This window comes from Mandrillus leucophaeus, unplaced genomic scaffold, assembly GCF_000951045.1.
Source record: "Mandrillus leucophaeus isolate KB7577 unplaced genomic scaffold, Mleu.le_1.0 Scaffold364, whole genome shotgun sequence".
Lineage (NCBI taxonomy): Eukaryota > Metazoa > Chordata > Mammalia > Primates > Cercopithecidae > Mandrillus > Mandrillus leucophaeus.
This window is the reverse complement of record NW_012103854.1, coordinates 2,659,593-2,683,115: the sequence shown is the minus strand read 5'-3', so window position 1 is coordinate 2,683,115 and position 23,523 is coordinate 2,659,593. Positions and strand designations below refer to the sequence as shown.

At 40.5% G+C, this 23,523-nt stretch overlaps 1 protein-coding gene across 2 annotated transcripts in view; it reads left to right on the top strand.

The window, feature by feature from the left end:
- The window catches only part of COL25A1 (collagen, type XXV, alpha 1), a 514,206-nt gene that overhangs the window by 291,249 nt on the left and 199,434 nt on the right, over window positions 1-23,523 (top strand). For both annotated transcript variants that reach the window (XM_011989830.1, XM_011989831.1), the window contains one exon: window positions 8,956-8,973. In XM_011989830.1, coding sequence (XP_011845220.1) covers window positions 8,956-8,973 — 18 coding nt within the window. The remainder of the gene's footprint in view (window positions 1-8,955; window positions 8,974-23,523) is intronic.

The following is a 23,523-nucleotide window of genomic DNA, read 5'->3' as shown; positions in this document are numbered from 1 at the left end:
GCATGCTGCTGCTGCCCAACATAAAGAGAGTATTGCACCAGGTATCGCTAACCTGGGAAAAGAGCAAAATTCAAAAACTTCTACTGAATGCGTATTGTGACTGCACCATTGTGAAGTCAAAAAGTTGTGAACTGAACCATCATAAGTTGAGAACCATTTGTATATAGAAAGACATAAACGTTATTTATAATAGTAAAAATCTGAATAAACCTCAGTGGAATATTAGGTATCCAATAAAATTTAATAATGCAAATTAATGAATGAGTCATTTTCTTTTTTATGTTCTGTATGTAAAATTTTTATAACAAAAATGCATGCAATAAAATTTTTTACTTATGTTCCACATATGAACATGTTAGTCATAAGAGAGAAAAAATAAATATGGTATTGTGTTAGAAAATATAATATTTTTAAATTAATGTGGCAACTTGTTGACCTCTTTAAACATGAGTAGATTTTTAAATACAATTATATATTTATGAAAAGCAAATATCATGGAAGAAATCTCCCAAGTTTTGAATCTTTTCTTTTTATATTGAACCCCCCATAATAATCTCCATGCTCATTCTTACTCTCTGTCTCTTTCAAATTTTTAAAAAAGAAATATCCATCAGGTTTTAGATGAGCCACTTATTTTCCTCTGGAGTAGAATATGGCTTTTGCTTTCCAGCGTTAAAACCATTGAGAATTGTTTTCCAAAAGAAAACCTTAAATTGAAAGATTATTGTCTAAGTAATATTATTTGACTGCAGCTAACTTGCAGAATTATTAATATCTATGCTGTAGGATAGCACAACAGGCAATATAAATTATGAATAATGTTTATCTCAGTCAAGTGTATAAGAATCCTTGGAAGCAAGAGCAGCTTGTAGACATTGGGAGATTATGCAGTCTTTGCAAAGCCACTTTAAAATTAATATACATAATCCATAATGCTTTATGTTTTCAATTGCTTCTCTCTCTAGTATATCATTTACATATTAATTAGTTTTAAAAATTAGTTGATGCTTTATCTAAATTTGAATGAAATGAAGTGTTAGAATCAGATATATAACCTATTTTAAACCTCCATGCAACACTTACAGAGCATAATTTACAAAGTAGTTTGATATAATATTTTCATATTAATTGGATATGGAGACCAAATCAAACTAGAAAGTAATTTTTCTTCAAGATGGAACTCTCTTTTGTATTGGTAGGTGTATACATAGGCTCCTGTGGCCTTTGGCTGCCTCAGTTTTCTTTATTATCTGAATAAAATTCCACTGAGTGTGCATTATATGGTTTGGCTCTGTGTCCCCACCCAAACCTCATCTCCAGTTGTAATCCCCATAATCCTCACATGGCAAGGGAGGGACCAAGTGGGAGGTAACTGCATTATGGGGGCAGTTTCCCTTGTGCTGTTCTCATGATAGTGAATGAGTTCTCATGAGATTCAATGGTTTTATGAGGCAGTTTTCCCTGCTCTTGCTCACTCTCTCTTGCCTGTCACCATGTACGACGTGCCTGCTTCCCCTTCTACCATGATTGTAAGTTTTCTGAGGCCTCCCAAGCTATGTGGAACTGTGAGCTAATTAAACCTTTTTTCTTTATAAATTACCCAGTCTTGGTATATTGGGGTCTGGGACAGAACTAATAGGATATATATATATGAGTTTATTAAATATTAACTTACATGATCACAAGGTCACACTGTCTGCAAGCTGAGGAGCAAGGACAGCCAGTCTCAGTCCCCAAACTGAAGAACGTGGAGTCTGATATTTGAGGGCAGGAAGCATCCAGTGTGGGAGACTAGGCCGATTTCTCTTTTTCATGTTTTTCTACCTGCTTTTTGTTCACTGGAAGCTAATTAGATTGTGTCCACCAGATTAAGGGTGGATCTGCCTTCCCCAGCCCACTGACTCAAATGTTACTTTCTTTTGGCAACACCCACACAGACACAGCCAGGATGAATACTTTGTATCCCTCAATCCAGTCAAGTTGACACTCGGAATTAACCATCACACTTGGGTATGTCTTTATAGCAGTGTAAAAATGGACTAATACAGTAAGACTTCCTTTTCAACATTGATGCATTTATTCTGCAGTGAACAGAAGCCAAGAGAATACTTTCTGGAACATTAGATTGAGAACTTACATTTTGGAAATATACCACTGTAATGTAAGGAGAGTAACCATTCTACTGGTTCTTTAAAAATATTATTGTCTACCCTCTTTGGGCTAGTCAAAATAGGCTCACATTTCAGCAGTTCAACAATTGTTTCAGATGCACCTTATAGCTTGGGGTCTGAGATATTGGAGAAGAAAATGCAAACATATTCACAGAGTTGAGGATGGGCAAGATCCCTACTCCCTGGTGCTGCAAGTGTAGAATACATCTGTTCCACTAACTGGCACAGACTGTAGTCAAACTGCAACTCTTGTAAGGCTAAGGGTCCCATTGAGAGGACAGGACCGGGCACAGTGGCTCACGCCTGTAGTCCCAGCACTTTGGGAGGCCAAGGTGGGTGGATTACCTGAGATCAGGAGTTTGAGACCAGCCTGACCAACATGGTGAAACCCCGTCTCTACTAAATACAAAAAATCAGCTGGGAGTGGTGGTGTGCACCTGTAATCCCAGCTACTTGGGAGGCTGAGGCAGGAGAATTGCTGGAACATGGGAGGTGGAGGTTGCAGTGAGCTGAGATTGCACCATTACACTCCAGCCTGGGCAACAAGAGCAAAACTCCATCTCAAAATAAAAGAAAGAGGATGGGATGAGGGACCAGGAGAGGGTTCCATGACAGGACTCCTATTGGCCCTCAAGACCTCCTGCCACCAGAACAATCCTGCAGCTACTCAGTCTTTTTGAGGTGGTTCTAAAGCTTTATCTGGATGCCTACTACAGGTCTTATTTTACAGGTGCTTTTCCTTTCACCTGAAAAGAAAAATAAACTTGACATCTCAGTGTGTAAATTTGAGAATTTTAAAGATAATGAAATTATAGTAATCATTTCAAATGATTGTTTTAGATGGCAAGGAATCCAACAATTCAAGAGAATAAAAACATCCAAATATGAGTGTACTAAAATAAAAGTAGTAGTCAAGCTTGGGTTTCTTAATGATGAGTTTCTGAGTTATTGAGGCAATTTCTTTCTAATTATCTTGAAACAGAGGTAGTACCTTTTAGAGTTGCATGAACAATACTAATATTTCCTCGAGTTTTTGTAGATGGACGTTTTGAATTTAAAATTGATCACAGTAAAGATGTATGTGGATCTGTTATCCTAATCAATATTTCAAAATAATAGTGTACTTTAAAACTACAACCTTTCTGTGCCTATCTGTGAGTGTGTTAAATGGGAGAGCAGCATTTGTCCTGTCTGAAAAGGAAAGACACAGATTTATGATGTATAAAAAAAGTATCATGTAGTGAAACTAATTGCCTCAGTTAGAGATCCAAATGAGTTTGTCAATTCAGAGCATTGTGTTAGCACTTACTAGCAACTATAATTGTGACAATGTTACAGGATCCTTTGGGTGTCACTTTTCCAGCTGGAAACCTTTGTGGCCAGTGGCGCCTTTGCTTGAGTTTTGTTCAGACCCACTGGGCTCATTCTGCCCACTTGGCCTGGCAGGCTGTGCTTGGCTTGTGCTACCGGCCTGGGTCCTATACATGCCAAGGGTGAGCCAGATGCCAGATGGTGAAGGGTGTGTGAATGAGTGCAGGGTCCGTCCACTGCACACAGCCAAGGTGCACTGGCTGCTGCAGTGGGGCGGGCAGCTCCAGGTGCTGTCACAGGTGCCAGCTCCATGCAAACCTGTGGCTGGATAAGACGCACTGCAAGTGGCTTCTGCTGCGGGCACCCATGTCTGGGCAAGGGGAATGTGGTGGCACCCAGAAACTTGGAGACACCAGAAACCACAAAGCCCCGAAGAGGGAGTCACAGCCCTGGCTCAGGGAGGCCCTAGGTCTGGGCTCCCTGAAGGGCCACAGCTTTTCTTTTTTACTGATGCTCACAGCATGGCGAGTGAGGGGCAGGTGTTTAAGCTCTGTTTGTGTTACAGCTCTTTCAATCTTGCCATTTGGTGGGTCTCGAGTTCTTTTCCTACATTCAGGAAGAATGAGGTACATGGACAACTGGAGGATGAGCAGGACGGAAAGGAGACTTATTAAGCAACAGAACAGCTCTCAGGAGACCCAAAGTGGGTAGCTCCTTTCTGCAGGCAGGTCATCCTGATGAGTGTCCAGCTCTCAGCAGAGAGGAGACCCAGAGTGGTGGCCCCTTTCTGCAGGTGGTAGTCCCCATGTCCGTGTGAGTCTGTCTGAGTCTGGGGTTTTTATGGGCTTCAGAAGGAAGAAAGTGAGTGCTGATTTATCCATGGGCAGCCATGGGCAGGCCTGGACCCAGAACTGGCAGTCTGGTCCCCAGGCTTCAGGCCTTTCCTGGCTTGAAGGAGGGGTTTCACCAGGGACCCACCCCTTTCTGCCTAGGAACCTGTCTGCCTCCCATCATCATCAACATGTCTTCCATGACACCTTGGCTGTTCATGCCAAGGGGCACCTGCAGGCCTGCACTGCACTGCCCTTAGCCCCACTGGCCTCCATTCTGTTCTCATTGGCACTTAAAGTCTGGAGGTAGCTCAGACATTGGGGGGCTGCTATATCAGCACCGCCCTGATTATGCAGACACCCAGCTTGGTTGTGACAGTGTCTGGGCTCAGCCACAACTTTGCTCCACCCTGGAGCCGGCACTGGAAGTGGCGAGAGGCCAGAGAGTGGGAGCAGGCACTTCTAAGTCTACAGGGGCAGGAGGGGCTTCCCAGGCTCCCTAAATGCAGGGAATGCCAGGGTCTGGAGCCATGGCTGGGCAGCTGCAGCTGCCCCCAGAACTGCAGGGCACCCGTCCCACCAACTCAGTAGGGGGCAGGGATCCTGCCTGTTCCTGCCCCCGCTGGCTTCATGGAGCACACGGTCCTGGCTGCATCTCCTCTGCTGCAGCCAGCATCTTCACAGCAGCCACTCCAGATGGGCCGCTGCTGCCATCAACAACAGTCCAAAAAAGAATAGTTAATATTGCTCTTTAGTTGCCTAAAGTAATGCATACTCCTGTGACAGGTCATCTCATTTATCATGTTCCATTGTGGCTTACTTGCCTCGCCAAACTTTCAACCTCCTTTGAATACTTTCCTGTAAAACATCAGCTACTGGCTGATTGTTTTCCACCTTGCTGTTCTTATGACCAGTTTTTAAGATCAGCTCCTCCTGCTGTTTCTTCTTCTTCCTGCTGGTACCTAAGCTGCCCTGAGAGCATTGCATTTAACTGTTGATGTACAGTGAGTCAGTGACCCGGAGCACTCAGTATTCTCCACTTTCTCATGTATGTTCCTGACTTCAGTATGTCTGTGACTTAACTGTTTCACTTGGCATGGCTTTTGCGTTTAATAGATTCAGGTTTTTATTTATGAAGCATTTTGGTGATTTGCTTGGGAAAAACGATCTTTTCAGGAATTCTATTTTTAAAAAGGCAACTTACAGTTGCCTTTTTATAAATTATGATTTATAATTTATAACTACTCATTCAGGGTGTCCTTTAGAAAAACTTAACCTTCCCAGTTAATTATCAATAGTGGTCACTACCTTTAAATTACAATTAACTAGAAAAATACTCAGTAGTGAATGAAAATATTTGTATTAATAAAACTACTCAGAAGCAGCTTAAGGAAATTCTGAGATGTTTCTTTTTGATTAGTCTGGGGCAAAGTCTTTATCACCACATGCTGTCAGTCACTACGAAGTTTCTGAGACACTCTCCTGCTCTCCCTCTATTCCACGGCTCCTGCTCAGAGCAGATACCATTACCATATCCCCAGAAACCTCTCCTCTGATCATGGCCCTGGTTTTGCCAGATGGCTCTATTATGACGACTGCAAGACTTGCGCTGTCAGATTGTCTTTTTGCAGGTAGGTGCCTGCTAGTGAATAGATTGTTACATCCTAGTGAGTGAGAGGACCTGGTGTAGGCAGTCCTGGAGTGGTAAGGCCTGTGTTGTGTATTACAAGTTTTAGATCAGAGTTACTGAATTCGTTACATTGTATGCTTTGTTTCTGTGGGAAGCTTCTCTATCAACCACTTCCTCTTTTCTCTCCTTTTCCTGTTCCCTCCCCCAACACACACGCCATACACCCCTGAAATTCATATTATACATTAGAGTAATCTGAGTTCCTTTAGTGCTATAAACTTTCCAATGCCTATATAGATGTCAGTTTTTAGTAGTAAACAGTCATTTATGGCTGTTTGTTCTATCACTAACATAAAATCCATAATGCAATATATATTTTATATAATAGCATATAAGTGTATGCACGCATCGTGCCACATCATTTGGTCAGTGTAATGGCAGGAATGTGACATATTAAAGATGGACAGGAAAAGTCTGTCACTTGTAGAACAACCACAGGAGTCTGAAAATATCACAACTATACTAAACAAATTTTCGTTTGAAGAAATTCTTCCTGATTTTACAGAATCCTGCATTTTAACTTTCACATAACACATATAAGAGATGTAATATATTCTGGGATTCTATAAAATATTCATGTTCATGGTTTTTTTTTTTTTTTTTTTTTGAGACAAAGTATCACTCTATAACCCAGGCTGGAGTACGGTGGCACAATCTCAGCAAACTACAACCTCTGCCCCCCGGGCTTGAGTGATTCTCTCACCTCAGCCTCCCGAGTAGGTGGAATTACAGGTGCGTGCTACCACGCCCAGCTAATTTTTGTATTTTTAGTAGAGACAGGGTTTCACCATGTTTTCCAGGCTCGTCTCAAACCCCTGACCTCAAGTGACCCGCCCACCTCGGCATCCCAAAGTGCTGCGATTACAGGCATGAGCCACCACGCCCAGCCACATGTTCACATTTCTGAGTTTGCATTAGTTCAAAACATCAGAAAGACCAAAAGCTTAGAGCTGAGGGGAGTTGGTGGGGGGCGGGGCAGGGGAAGAGTGCACAAGAGTGACCACATGTTTGTAATTTCACCCAGTACATGGATCTGGAAAGATCCATAGTTACATGTAAGTGGTTCTTAGGATAAAACCTTTGTAGCCAGCCTAGGCAACATGGCAAGAACTCAAAAAAAAATTTTTTTTTTTACAAAGTTAGCCGGGCATTGACAGTGGCATGTGCCTGTAGTCCCAGGTACTTAGGAGGCTGAGGTGAAAAGATCACTTGAGCCTGGGAGGTCAAGACCACAGTAAGCTGTGATTGTGCCACTGCACTCCAGTGTGGGCAACAGAGTAAGACCTTACGACAAACGAACAAACAAAAAACCTTCATAGTGTCTCCACAGAAATCTTCTCTATGTTTAGTGCTGATTTTAGAGCTATTATCCTCAAGAAGCTTTGCTGAACTGGCTTCTGTATATGTATCAGTTGCAGGTAGGAGTGCCTACTGGTCCTAGGTATGCTTCTGGAAGCAAAGATTCATGCTGTGGCAGCCCTGGAGTGGTTGGGAAGTTTAGAGTGTTACCGGCTTGAAGAATGCTCTTGTACCATAGTTGATCTGAACAAGTCTGTAGATAACTGTCAGCTTAAACTTCTAGGCTGAAAGGCAGAATGACCTGGTAGAAAATGCATAAATTTTGAAATCAGATTTGGATTTAAACTCTGGCTTTTCTGTAAGTTTGTATAAGTTGTAACCTTTAGCTTATTTCTCTGAGCCTCAGTTTCTCCATCTGAAAAATTCAGGGCAGTTATGAGGAATAAATGGAATAGTATATCCAAAAGTGCCTGGCACTTGGTAAGGAATTAATAAATATTATTCTCTTTCTCTCTCTTTCCACTACTGGAAAGTAGAGGATTGGGGTGAGTAACATCTGCAGTGACTTGGTTTGGCTCCCCTTCCTAGTTTGACCTGCCAACTACATTTTCAGGCAAAGTTCTTGGAAATCATCTGTTCTATCCCCAGTGAGTTAGAGAACAAGTACCTAAGGAAATTGCAAGCCTGGAGGGAGGCTAAGAGAGACAGTTCCCGGGCCTTCTCTGGGAGCTGTATTAGCTCCACACTTTCCTGTGTGATACTTGGTGCCACACAGCTGAGACAATGAGACTGCACATTATTTATTTACTTTTTAAGATTTCTTAACTCAGTGTGAACATTTTCTTTAATCTCATCTAATACAAAATCCAGTTGGAGGTTATAAGAAGTTGATATGTAATCCATACTTTTATTCACAGGTGATTGATCTTTAGCTAGAAGCATTTACAGTTATACTGCTTTGAAATTTTTGATCAGCTTAAACAAGAAAATGACATTTAAAATAAATTAGATTGGACAGAGGTCACATAATCTATTGACTGTGTGAAGAGTTAGGATGCGTGATCCAAAGGCCTCTCATATCCTTTTAAAATGTCCTTAGGCTCAGTTATGCAAAGTAAAAGATAAAGGTTTATTTTTTAAATTAACTTAAAATGTTATTGAAATAATGAGAAATTAAAAGACTTGATGAGCTCTAACACTAAAGTATCTGCATTTATTTTTTTAAAATGTAACTCTGTCATGTTTGAATATGTGGCTCGCAGTCTGTGCTTTGAATAGCTCATAGTTTGGGCTCATAGCCTGTCCTGGAAGACTCTTCCTTTAAGTAACCCCTTCATCACGATAATACTAGGTATGGTATTCCTTTCACCTTCTCTTTTTCCAATTAAATTTTAGAGCACGCTAAAACCCTGGAGTCATTCTGGAGTTAAATAGACTATAATATCAGATTTTAGATAAATAGCATAAAGTAAAACTAGTAGGATGTGATATGAGTTTTTTAAAGCCACAAGTGAAATTTATCAGTAGTTAGGGTATTATCTTCAGAAATATTTGTAAATATTTCCAGAACTAGTTTCAGTTTTGGTAGTGAAAATATTCACTTAGGATACAATTTTGTAATTGTTTTTCTTTTTCTTCTTCTTTTTAATTTCAGGGTCAGCCTGGGCCTCAGGTAAGATAATTCTTTTCTGGCAAATAATTATTTTCAATTTAGAATTTTTCCAGTGTGGAGGTCTTTCTGCAAATCTTTCAAAAGATATAAAAAAGCTATGAACTGGTAATCACGACACCACACAGTAGACCAAATATTTCCCAGGAGTAAACCCTTGGGGCCTCTTCAGGGTTGTGTGAGCCACATCAGCTGTTGGGCCAGATGGCAGATTTAACAATGTACTATCATATAAAGCAAAACTCTTAACTGATCTGAAACAGTGCCACAGGACTTTAATGTAAGACAGCATGACATAAAAGTCGAGTCTGAACTGGTTTGCATTATGTACTGATTAATCGTGTACTAATAATGTTGTGAATCCCTGCAGACTCTGATTATTTAGACTGTGATCCTACCAGCTACTTTTGATTCATTACAGACAGATATTGAATTTTTAATTTAGAAACAACTGCCAAAGACATGATTTATAATTAAGCATGAACGCAGTCAACAGAAAATCTTACTGAGCCCTAAATCATATTGAAGAAAATAAGCAAATTTTAGGAAGGGGAGGAATGTGGTATGAAGACGGAAATACAAAAGAAGAAGTGAGTTTTCAGAAATGAAAAGTCAGTACAAAAAACTCAAACAACAAATTCAATATCAATACTAATGGTAACCCGTAGGATTCTATAGAGAAGAAAATGCAGTTATTAATGTTTTACTTTTAATACTCCAGTGCCTATAAATAATATAATTACTTACTGAACTCATCTTCCATCGCTTTCCCCTTGATGTACTGAATGCTATTTCTGCCTTAGATTGTTTCACAAATAAGCCATTTTCATGATAGCTTTGTAGTCAATATCATGAATTATCTATTGTGTGCTCCACCTCATACCAGATCACAAGAGTATTATTTATGGTTTGTATGATCTCTATATATAGATGTCTAATGAAACAAAAAATTCCACATACTTCAGTAAACAAGTTCTTTTCACACCAAGCTTATGAGAAAGTTTGACTTTTAATTAATTTGTATTGATATCTGAAAATACCTATATTCTCATCATTTGTGATTTTCACTCTTGTATTCCATGTTGGTTCAAGGTAATTATTAATGGAATAAAACCCATAGGAGAAAGTTATAGCTTGTTTACTAAATTTGAAATAACCGTATTATAATGGAATGAAGACAAGTAAAAGGTGTTTTGCATGGTTTCTTTTGTTTTTTGAGGGTTTTTGTTTTGCTTTTTTTTTTTTTTTTTCTGAGATGGAGTCTTGCTCTGTCACCCAGGCTGGAGTGCAATGGTGCAATCTTGGCTCACTACAACTTCCGCCTCCTGGGTTCAAGTGATTCTCCTGCCTCAGCCACCCAAGAAGCTGGGATTACAGGCACCTGCCACCACACCCTGCTAATTTTTGTATTTTTAGTGGAGATGGGGTTTCACCATGTTGGCTAGGCTGGTCTTGAACTCCTGACCTCGGGTGATCTGCCCGCCTTGGCCTGCCTCCCAAAGTGCTGAGATTACAGGCATGAGCCACTGTATTCAGCTTGCAGGTTTTCTTTTATTTGATGCTTACAACAGCCTTGGAAAGTATTATTACCCTACGTGTGTGTGTGTGTGTGTGTGTGTGCGCGCGCGCGCACGCGCACGCGCATGTGTGTATAAACATACAGAAACAGAAGAGATAAATTACTCACGTGAATAACACCATGAACTGGGAGCTAAACTGAAGTCTGTATCTAAAACCCTCATACTTTGTAGTGCTCAGCCCTTGAGAGAAGGTGGTGAGACAGCCGATGATAAAAGAAGTTGAAGAGTTGATTTTGAGAGATCATAATCTTTAACATACTTTAATTATTAATAGGATCTCTGTCTTAGCTGTACCTTCTTTCCTGCATCCCAAAGCAGTTCTTAAGAAATTGAGCATAAATAATTTATTTGAGAGATGATCCTAGAAAGCATCATGAGAGAGTGGAGAAATGACATAGGGAAGGCAACAACACCAAAAAATGGGTGCCTCAATTTGCAGGTTACTGCTGTGGACAATTGGGGCTCAATCCTGCTGAGGAATCTTGAGAGACTGTGTAGAGCATGTTGCAGAATCATCCCAGAGAGGGACAAGGAAGTTGATGGATTTATCCACTAATTTCCCTGCCTTTACTGTTGAGGGTCGCAGCTGGGTGCTGGCTTTTCAGCACTCCTGGCCTGCTGTGAAAGCAATTTAGGAAGCCATAGCGATGTATGGGACCTGTATTCTAGCACTGTCTTAGAGCAGGTAGTGGTGGACAGGCACCTACATGTGCCACAACATCCAAGTGTACGTGTCTTGTAGACAAGACAGAGTAGAAAATTCAGATATAAATAGAAAGACTTGGGAAATTAAATATAAAGGCAGCATTAAATGCATAGTAATTAATAAGATACTAAAGAGAGTAACTGTAAAAAGAAAAACAGTCATAGTAAATCTTGAGTATACAGCCACAGTTAATAAACAGAAGAAAGATCATAAACCAGCATTGGAAACCAAGAATGGACAGGACCAGAAAAACCGTGGATGATGGTGGCTGAGAATGAACGTATATCATGACACTTCAGAACACCTTCACATAAGGTCCTATATTTACTATGGCTCTGCAGAAACATAGTCTGCCTAACTGCCTATGCTGGAAAATGTTGAAAATTTGCAAGGAGGTTGGAACCAGCATTTTCAAATGGTCCCATTCGAAACCTGCTCTGGTTTCCTTTGTTTTGGCTACCAGTTTGCCTTTAGTGGATGTGAAATCTCATGATCATTTAGTTTAAAATGTCTTCCTCACATCACAGTAAAAGGAAGTCAATAAATTGAGGAAGGATATTTATTGACTTTTCCCTCATATGAGGGAAAACATGAAGCCAAGACATACCCTCACATAATCTTTCCACAGCTCAAAAAAGAAGTGAAGAGTTGTTGTTGTGTACCCAAGGAAAAGCCTGGCCTACCTCTTACGCCTACATCATCATAATATTTTTCCAAAGAAACTTCCATTGTTAGATTTGAAATTAAATAACTCTTCATGAAGTTTTGCATTTGGTGCTTGATAGTCATTAGCTTTTCTCTGATACTCTTTAAATTATAGATGCATTTTGTATAGGCTCTTATCCATCTGTATATTTTGTTTTCCCTATTACCTATTGTAATGTGTTACTTTCCTAACCCCTGCTCTGCTCTTGGGAAATTTTCTTTTACAAAAAACGTGGACCTTAAACTGACTTTTAAAAAATTACTCTTCAGCAAGATTAGTTTTATTTATTATTTTTTTAACTTTTATTTTAAGTTCAGGGTTACATATGCAGGATGTGCAGGTTTGTTACACAGGTAAACGTGTGCCATGGTGGTTTACAGCACAGATCATCTGATCACCCAGGTATTAAGCCCAGAATCCATTAGCTATTCTTCCCAATGCTGTTTCTTCTCCAAGCCCCCACAGGTGCCCAATGTGTGTTGCTCCCAAGCCCCTACAGGTGCCCAATATATGTTGCTCCCGACAATGAGTCCATGTGTTCTCATCAATCAGTTGCCACTTATTAATGAGAACATGTGATGTTTGATTTTCTGTTCCTTAAATAGGCTTTCAACCACAAAACAAATTTTATCTATCATAAATATGAGCACTTAGAAATGATATATGTAGTAGATTTGATTATAGATATCTGCAGCAGAGTTTTTATTTTATAGTTATATCTTACATTAACACCTTACTATAAGCCTACTTTTTCTTTGAGTAAATTTATATAAGCTGTACATTAAATCTGTTTAGCATAGATCTATAAGGTAAATACATACAGTGTATTAATGAGCAATATGCATTTTAAACCCAAATTAGAGGGTGAACGCGATGGCTTACACCTGTAATCCCAACACTTTGGGAGGCTGAGGGAGGCAGATCACTTGAGGTCAGGTGTTTGAGACCAGCCTGGTCAAAATGGTAAAACCCCATCTCTCCTAAAACTACGCACGCAAAAATTAGCTGGGTGTGGTGGTGCACACCTGTAATCCTAGCTACTAGGGAGGCTGAGGCAGGAGAACTGCTTGAACCTGAGATGGAGGTTGCAGTGAGCCAAGATAACTCCACTGCACTCCAGCCTGGGAAACAGAGTGAGACTCAAAAAAAAAAAAAAAAAAAAAAAAAAAAAAAATTAGAAAGTTGTTATGGGTTTTTAAGTTGTTGAAAGCTTTCATTTATTTGATCAAATTTTTCTTAAAATTTCCATGTTCTGTTTACTTGGCTCACTGAAAATTATCCTTTTCACATACAGTATATGTCTAGTAACAGGAACTTGAAATTTTGTCTTTTCTTTTTTCCTCTTCTTTTTGTTGACTCAAAATGATACCTACTTTTTTCTTAAAATGTCAACCCTTTTGATTTCTTTGATTTTATAAGATTTCTCACCTAAAATGTCAAAACAATTCAGTATAACTGGCCTGATAATTCTGTTCCTTTCCAGCTCTGGGTCTCCCTAGCACATGCTGTTAGCTGTGGGAAAATGGAAGGGTATGGACATTGCCTAAACTTCTTCTTTCACTCTCCGTCTTCTTTTGCAACTAGTTAAGGAAAACAGCTTGTCATTTGTGCAAGGTTTCTACAAACAAATTCTTCCTTAGCCAACCCTTAAATCCACATTTCCCACCCCTGCCTGAGTCATGGCCGTGCCATTCAGACTTTTCTTAGCCAGCCTACTGCCACCGAAAATCTACACTTCTGACTTTCAATGGATTTTTCATTAAGACCCTATTACTAATAATGGTCTGTTTCTATTGTACAATGGGGATTTCTTTTAGGTACTTTTAAGAATAGGCTTTTGTGGATTAGGCTGGGAAAAGAAACCATATTCATATTGTGATTCCTATGGTAAGATATAATTAGGTTTCCAAACAAAATACTTCCTCCAAAAAAGGGTTGTAAATGTTTAAGTTGGGGGATTGATATGGTTTAGACCTGTGCTCCCACTCAAATCTCATGTGAATTGTAATTCCCAATGTTGGAGGTATGGCCTGATGGGAGGTGATTGAATCATAGTGAGAGGTGACAATGTGGTAGCCATCCTCGCTCGCTCTTGGCACCTCTTCGGCCTGGACGTCCACTCTGGCCACACTTGAGGAACCCTTCAGCCTACCACTGCACTGTGGGAGCCCCTCTCTGGACTGGCCGAGGCCAGAGCCGGCTCCTTCTGCTTGCAGGGAGGTATGGAGGGAGAGGCGCGGGTGGGAACCGGGGCTGCTGCGCGGCACTTAAGGGCCAGTATGAGTTCCAGGTGGGCGTGGGCTCCAGGGACCCCACACTTGGAGCGGCCGACTAGCGCCGCTGGCCTGGGCAGTGAGGGGTTTGGCACCCGGTCCAGCAGCTGCAGAGGTCACGCCAGGTCCCCCAGCACTGCCGGCCCCCCCACACTGCTCTGGAATTCTTGCTGGGCCTCAGCCATCTCCCCCTGCGGTGGGCTCCCAAACAGCCTGAGCCTCCCCAGTGGGCACTGTCCCCTGCTCCAGGGCGCCCTGTCCCACTGACCACCCAAGGACTGAGGAGTCCAGGTGCACCAGTCTGGTGGGCAGCTCCACCAGTGGCCTTGGCTTGGGAGGGATCCACTAGGCGAAGCCAGCTGGGCTCCTGAGTCAGGTGGGAACTTGGAGAACTTTTATGTCTAGCTAGAGGATTGTAAATGAACCAATCAGCACTCTGTGTCTAGCTTAAGGTTTGTATATGCACCAATCAGCACTCTGTGTCTAGCTCAAGGTTTGTAAATGCACCAATCAGTTCTCTGTCTCTGGCTAATCTAGTGGGGACTTGGAGAACTTTTATGTCTAGTTAGAAGATTGTAAATGCACCAATCAGCACTCTGTGTCTAGATCAAGGTTTGTAAACACACCAATCAGTGCTCTGTGTCTAGCTAATCTAGTGGGAACTTGGAGAACTTTTATGTCTAGGTAGAGGATTGTAAATGCACCAATCAGCACTCTGTCTAGCTCAAGGTTTGTAAATGCACCAATCAGCACTCTGTGTCTAGCTCAAGGTTTGTAAATGCACCTATCAGTGCTCTGTGTCTAGCTCATCTAGTGGAGACTTGGAGAACTTTTATGTCTAGGTAGAGGATTGTAAATGCACCAATCAGCACTCTGTATCTAGCTCAGGGATTGTAAATGTGCCAATCATCACCCTGTCAAAACGGACTAATCAGCTCTCTGTAAAATGGACCAATCAGGAGGATGTGGGTGGGGCCAGATAAGGGAATAAAAGCAGGCTGCCTGAGCCAGTAGTGGCATCCCACTGGGGTCCTCTTGACACTGTGGAAGCTTTGTTCTTTTGCTCTTTGCAATAAATGCTGCTGCTTGCTCTTTGGGTCTGCACTGCCTTTATGAGCTGTAACACTCACGGTGAAGGTCTGCAGCTTCACTCCTGAAGCCAGCGAGACCACAAACCCACCAGAAGGAAGAAACTACAGACACATCTGAACGTCAGAAGGAACAAACTCCGGACATACCATCTTTAAGAACTGTAACACTCACTGCGAGGGTCCGTGGCTTCATTCTTGAAGTCAGTGAGACCGAGAACCCACCAATTCCAGACACAATAGGGATGAATCTTTCATGAATGGTTTAGCACCACATCCTTGGTGCTGTCCTTCTGATAGAGTTCTCATAAGATCTAGTTGTTTAAAAATATACGTAATACCTCCCTTCCCTCTCTTTCTTGCTGCTGCTTTGACTTTGTGAAGTGCTGGCTCCCCCTTTGCCTTATGCCGTGATTGGCAAGGAAGCTTCCTGAAGCCTCCCCCAGAAGCAGAAGTTGCTATGCTTCCTGTGCAGCCTGCAGAATCGTGAGCCAATTGAGCCTCTTTTCTTTGTAAATTACTTAGTCTCAGGTATTTCTTTACAGCAATGCAAGAATGGACTAATATAGAGATTGTGCATCCTTTACAGTTTATTAAAAGATTTGAACAGAATTGTAATTAACAACTTGTTATTCACGTGCAAGTGTTTATGTCAGGGTGAATTGTCTTGCATAGGTTCAACATTCTCTTTGTTAAGCTGTTCTTGCATTGCTATAAAGAAATACATGAAACTGGTAATTTATAAACAAAAGAGATTTAACTGACTCATGGTAGTGCAGGCTTTACAGGAAGCGTGGTGCTGGCATCTGCTCAGCTTCTAGGGAAGTCTTAGGAAGCTTGCAATCATAGTGGAAGGCAAAGGCGGAGCAGGCACATCACGTGGCAAAAACAGGAGAGAGAGAGAGAGAAGGTGCCACACACTTCAACACCCAGATCTTGTGAGAATTTGCTGTCTCGAGGACAGCACCAAGTGGATGCTAAATCAATGATAAATCCACCCCCATGATCCAGTCACCTCCCACTAGGCTCTACCTCCAACTCTGGGGATTACATTTCAACAAGAGATTTGGGTGGGGGCAAATATCCAAACTCTATCGTTCCCACTCATCGTATTCATAGTATTTATATTATACAGTGCAAACTCCTCCTTAGAGAGTAAAAAAAAAAACATTCAAATCTACTTGTATATCACACGTTATTTTGTAAAGCCTTCCAGATTAATAAGGTTTTATTTTGCTGACTGATGGTAAAAAGGGAAAGTGTCTTTTATTCAGTGAGTGGTTCTGATCATCTTCCTAAAGCTGAAGACAGCATAGATTGTTGAGAATTGCCGGGACTAGAAAGCTAAATGGCAGCAAATTCTTTTACAGTCATAGTATGAAATTAAATAAGAAAGGAGACCTCAGGGAAGAGAGGTGAGTCTGCATTTACCTAAATGAGTGAGAAAATGGTTCTTGACAAGGGAAATGAGATGGTGAAAGGGTGTTAGAATTAAAAAAGCAATCCTCACAGCTGTGGTTAAGATGGAAAAAGGGCCAGGGAAATGAAGAGAGAGGATGTTGCTGTGAATCTCCTGAATCAAGGGAAATAAAACTCTTGGAGAGGAAAAGGGTGGGGAAGAAAGTGAATAATATCACAGCAACCTGGAAAAATAACAAGCAACAACAGAGGGTAAAGGCAGAAAGAAGACAGAGAAATGAAAGAAAAGGCAGATGAGAATTTGTATTTCATTTTGTTTTTGTTTTTATGAGATGGAGCCTCGCTCTGCCTCCCAGGCTGGAGTACAATGGCCCGATCTCGGCTCACTGCAAGCTCCGCCTCCCGGGTTCAAGCTATTCTCATGTGTCAGCCTCCCGAGTAGCTGGGACCACAGGCGCCTGCCACCACGCCCGGCTAATTTTTGAATTTTTGGTAGAGACGGGGTTTCACCGTGTTAGTCAGATTGGTCTCGAACTCCTGACCTCAGGTGATCCACCCACCTCAGCCTCCCAAAGTGCTGGGATTACAGGCATGAGCTACCACGCCTGGCCTTTTATATTTCAAACTAGAAGTAATGAGAGTTTTTGAGAGTAAGGCTAAATTTATTAAAATGAAATTTACCCTGATGTTAGTTCATTAATTCATATTAACATAATTCAATTAACTACTCAACACGTACTAGCCCCTATATTCAAAGCACAATGTGCAAGGCACAATAAGGCAGTGTAATTGTGGTAGATAAACAGACCCAGTCTGTGTTCTTGTGATAGTTCTGGTTTTTTTAATTTTAAAAATTGTATATATTAGTTTAAGTTCTTTGTAAATTCTGGATATTAAACCTTTGTCAGATGGATAAATTGCAAAAATTTTCTCCCATTCTGTAGGTTGCCTGTTTACTCTGATGATAGTTTCTTTTGCTGTGCAAAAGCTCTTTAGTTTAATTAGGTCCCATTTGTCAATTTTGGATTTTGTTGCAATTGCTTTTGGAGCCATCATTCTCAGCAAACTAACACAGGAACAGAAAAGCAAACACCACATGTTCTCACTCATAAGTGGGAGTTGAGCAATGAGAACACATGGACACAGGGAGTGGAACATCACACACCACAACCTGTCAGGGGTGGGGGACAAGGAGAGGGAGAGCATTAGGATGAATACCTAATGCACACGGGACTTAAAACCTAGATGATGGGTTGATAGGTGCAGCAAACCACTATGGCAGATGGATACCTATGTAACAAACCTGCCCATTCTGCACATGTATCCCAGAACTTAAAGTAAAACAAAAAAAAATTGTATCTATATTTTTATTTAAAACTACTTAGTAGACAAAGACTGAATATACTCAAGATGTACAATGTGTTGATTTCACATACATATATATTGTGCAATATTATAATTCTTCACCACCCATGTTGTACATTCAATCTTCAGAACTTGTTCATCTTGTAATTGAAAATTTGTGCCCTTTTACCAACATTTCCCCATTTCTGCCACCCTCCAGCCTTTGTTCTATGCTTCTGTGAGTTTGACCTCCTTAGATTTCACATTTGAATGAAATTATGAAATTATAAAATATTTATATTTCTGTGTCTGGTTTATTTCCCTTAGCACAATGTCATCCAGGTTTATCCATGTTATTGCAAATGGCAGATAGTCTTTTTTTGTGGCTAAATAATATTCCATTGTGTATGTATACCACAGTTTCTTTACCTGTTCATCAGCTAATAGACATTTAGGTTGATTCCATATCTTGACTATTGTGAGAAATGCTGCAGTGAACACGTGCATGCAGATTTCTCTTCAACATACTGATTTCACTTCCTTCAGATATATACCCAGCTGTGGGATTGCTACATCCTATGGTAGTTCTATTTTAATTTTTTGAGAAACTTCTATACAATTCTCCATGATGGTTGTACTAATTGATAATCCCACCAACAGTGTACGAGGATTCCCTTTTCTCCACATCCGTACCAGCACTTGTTATCTTTTGTCTTTTTTTACAATAGCCATTCTGACAGGTGTGAGGTGATATCTCACTATGGTTTGATTTTCATTTCCTTGGTGAATAGTGATGCTGAACACCTTTTCATATCCCTGTTGGCCCTAGGTATATCTTCTTTGGAAAAATGTCACATCTCTTGTGATAATACTTTTAATATTATCAATAATAGTCTATAAAGTGTCAAAATTCTCAAATGTTGCAGACCCATCCCTTCCAAGGATGACTTTAACTCCACCTGCAAGTCCTGCTCTGCATCTGCACATCTGGGTAATCTCCAGGTTCAATGGAGACCTTAAACATGAAGCATTTAAATAGGCCCTTTTCCAATATGCGGGTAACTCAGGGTCAATACTGTTCTTCTAAGAATGGTCCTAGAGTCATGCCTTAGTTCTCAGACAATTAAGTTTCTGCCCAGATTCAAAAACCCTTGCTCTGGAACTAAGTTATTTCCTGGATCCCCAGCTCTGCATTCCCTTTCTACCTTGTACTCTTCATCCCAGTTCTCCTTTCCCCTTCCTCACTACTGCCGGGTATTCAAGTCACATTACTAATACTTTGTGCAGCTTTGCCAGTGGCAGACTGAACAGTTTAAACTCTCTAGCTCACTGCCTACCTGACAGGATCTCACATGCCTGTTTCTTTTAACCCTGGTTTCCCCATTGCCATTCTGCCCACTGTGAAGATATGCCTGTTGTCTGGCCACTCATTGCTGCAGGGAGGCAAGTCAGGAAAGTGAGTAAGTAGTTAGCTTTTTATCTGTATCTGTAGTGCAGACATTTAGGATTGAGTGTACTATCAACCAGCAGTATCCTAATACAATTATATATCATAGTTCTGATTATGTCACTCTTCTGACCTCAAAACCTTGAGTCTTACTATGTTTTTCATTTAGAATACAATAGAATCTAGATTCTTGCTTGACATTCAAATCCTCTTACCTGGCCTGTTTTCTAGCCTAATCTCCCATTAATTTTTCATTAATGCCCTTTCTAGACTATGCTTCCCCCAAAACAAATCAAACCATTTACTTCTTTTCTCTTCAAATCTTTCTTTTTGCCTTTTCTTTTGCCTTTCCTCCTAACCCCTGGACACACTCAGTTTCCACACATCCAAATAGGATACCCCTTCATATCTGAATGCTGCTTCTTCTATTAACAAGTCTTTACTCTCCCTTAACTAAATGTAATTTCTCCCTTTTTCTGAATCCTGACAACATTCTCTCTCTCTCTCTTTATATATATATATATTTTTTCTTTTTTTAGACAGAGTCTCACTCTGTTGCCCAGGCTGGAGTGCAGTGGCACAATATCGGCTCACTGCAAACTTTGCCTCCTGGGTTGAAATGATTCTCCTGCCTCAGCCTCCCAAGTAGCTGGGATTACAGGCTTGTGCCATCACGCCCAGCTAATTTTTGTATTTTTAGTAGAGAAGGGGTTTCACCATGTTGGCCAGGCTGGTCTCAACCTCCTGACCTCAAGTGATCCTCCTGCCTCAGCCTCCCAAAGTGCTGGGATTACAGGCATGAGCCACCAAGGCTGGCACTGTGTAACTTTTTATATAACACTTTACAATTAAAATAGAGGGGCATGGACCTTGATCAGACAGGTTACATAATTCAAATCCCAACACTTGCAAGCTATCTATCTTTGGCAAGTTACTCAATCAGGCTAGTCTCATTTTCCTCATCTGTGCAGCAGAGATAATTATGTCTTATCTCAACAGTGTGAGGATTAAAATAAGATAATATATGTAAGATGTCTAATGTGGTGCCTAGTTCATAGCAATCACTCAGTGAATATTAATTTCCTTCCTCTGGTTTCCTCTTTAAATTGTATTATAATTATTCATGAATATTTTTTTCTTTTATCTCTTTTTTTTGCAGAGCTTTTTTTTTTTTTTATTATTCTACTTTAAGTTCTAGGGTACATGTGCACAATGTTCAGGTTTGTTACATACGTATACATGTGCCGTGTTGGTTTGATATACCCATCAACTTGTTATTTATGTTAGGTATTTCTCCTAATGCTATCCGTCCCTCAGACCCCCACCCCTCAACAGGCCCTGGTGTATGATGTCCCCTGCCCTGTGTCCATGTGTTCTTGTTGTTCAACTCCCACCTATGAGTGAGAACATGCAGTGTTTGGTTTTCTGTCCTTGTGATAGTTTGCTAAGAATGATGGTTTCCAGCTGCATCCATGTGCCTGCAAAGAACATGAACTCATCCTTTTTTATGGCGGCATAGTATTCCATGGTGTATATGTGCCACATTTTCTTTATCCAGTCTATCATTGATGGACATTTGGGTTGGGTCCAAGTCTTTGGTGTTGTGAATAGTGCCGCAATAAACATATGTGTGCATGTGTCTTTATAGTAACATGACTTATAATCCTTTGGGTGTATACCCAGTAATGGGATGGCTGGGTCAAATGGTATTTCTAGTTCTAGATCCTTGAGGAATCGCCACACTGTCTTCCACAGTGGTTGAACTAATTTACACTCCCACCAACAGTGTAAAAGTGTTCCTATTTCTCCACATCCTCTCCAGAATCTGTTGTTTCCTGACTTTTTAATGATTGCCATTCTAACTGGTGTGAGATGGTATCTCATTGTGGTTTTGATTTGCATTTCTCTGATGACCAGTGATGATGAGCATTTTTTCATATGTCTGTTGGCTGCATAAATGTCTTCTTTTGAGAAGTGTCTGTTCATATCCTTGCCCACTTTTTGATGGAGTTGTTTCTTTCTTGTAAATTTTTTTAAGTTTTTTGTAGATTCTGGATATTAGCCCTTTGTTAGATGGATAGATTGCAAAGATTTTCTCCCATTCTTTAGGTTACCTGTTCACTCAGATGATAGTTTCTTTTCCTGTGCAGAAGCTCTTTAGTTGAATTAGATCCCATTTGTGAATTTTGGCTTTTGTTGCCAATGCTTTGGGTGTTTTAGTCATGAAGTTTTTGCCCGTAACTATGTCCTGAATGGTATTGCCTAGGTTTTCTTCTAGCGTTTTTATGGTGTTAGGTCTTACATTTAAGTCTTTAATCCATCTCGAGTTAATTTTTGTATATGGTTAAAGAAGGGATCCAGTTTCAGCTTTCTCCATATGGGTAGCCAGTTTTTCCAGCACCATTTATTAAATAGGGAATCCTTTCCCCATTGCTTGTGTGTGTCAGGTTTGTCAAAGATCAGATGGTTGTAGATGTGTGGTAATATTTCCGAGGGCTCTATTCTGTTCTATTGGTCTATATCTCTGTTTTGGTACCACTACCATGCTGTTTTGGTTACTGTAGCCTTGTAGTATAGTTTGAAGTCAGGTAGCATGATGCCCCCAGCTTTGTTCTTTTGACTTAGGATTGTCTTGGCAATGCAGGCTCTTTTTTGGTTCCATATGAACTTTAAAGTAGTTTTTTCCAATTCTGTGAAGAAAGTTATTGGTAGCCTGATGGAGATAGCATTGAATCTATAAATTACCTTGGGCAGGATGGCCATTTTCACGATATTGATTCTTCCTATCCATGAGCATGGAATGTTTTTCCATTTGTTTGTGTTATCTTTTATTTCATTGAACAGTGGTTTGTAGTTCTCCTTGAAGAAGTCCTTCACATCCCTTGTAAGTTGGATTCCTAGGTATTTTATCCTCTTTGTAGCAATTGTGAATGGGAGTTCACTCATTATTTGGCTCTCTGTTTGTCTATTATTGGTGTATAGGAATACACCAATTGTGATTTCTGCACATTGATTTTGTATCCTGAGACTTTGCTGATGTTGCTTATCAGCTTAAGGAGATTTAGGGCTGAGACGATGGGGTTTTCTAAACATGCAATCAGGTCATCTGCAAACAGAAACAATTTGACTTCCTCTTTTCCTAATTCAGTACCCTTTATTTCTTTCTCTTGCCTGATTGCCCTGGCCAGTACTTCCAATACTATGTTGAATAGGAGTGGTGAGAGAGGGCATTCCTGTCTTGTGCCAGTTTTCAGAGGGAATGCTTCCAGTTTTTGCCAATTCAGTATGATATTGCCTGTGGGTTTGTCATAAATATCTTATTATTTTGAGATACATTCCATCAATACCTAGTTTATTGAGAGTTTTCGCATGAAGGGCTTTTCTGCATCTATTGAGATAATCATGTAGTTTTTGTCATTGATTCTGAGTACTTGGTGGATTATGTTTATTGATTTGTGTGTGTTGAACAAGCCTTGCATCCCAGGGATGAAGCTGACTTGATCATCCCTGATGGTGGATAAGCTTTTTGATATGCTGGTAAATTTGGTTTGCCAGTATTTTATTGAAGACCTTTGCATCAATGTTCATCAGGTATATTGGCCTAAAATTCTCTTTTTTTGTTGTATATCTACCACGTTTTGGTATCAGGATGATGTTAGCCTCATAAAATGAGTTAGGATTCCCTCTTTTTCTATTGACTGAAATAGTTTCAGATGGAATGGCACCAGCTCCTCTTTGTACCTCTGGTAGAATTCGGCTGTGAATCCGTCTGGTCCTGGCCTTTTTTTGGTTGGTAGGCTATTAATTATTGCCTCAATTTCAGAACCTGTTATTGGTCTATTCAGAGATTCAACATCTTCCTGTTTTAGTCTTGGGAGGGTGTGTTTGTCCAGGAATTTATCCATGTCTACTAGATTTTCTAGTTTATTTGCATAGAGATGTTTACAGTATTCTCTGATGGTAGTTTGTATTTCTGTGGGATTGGTGGTG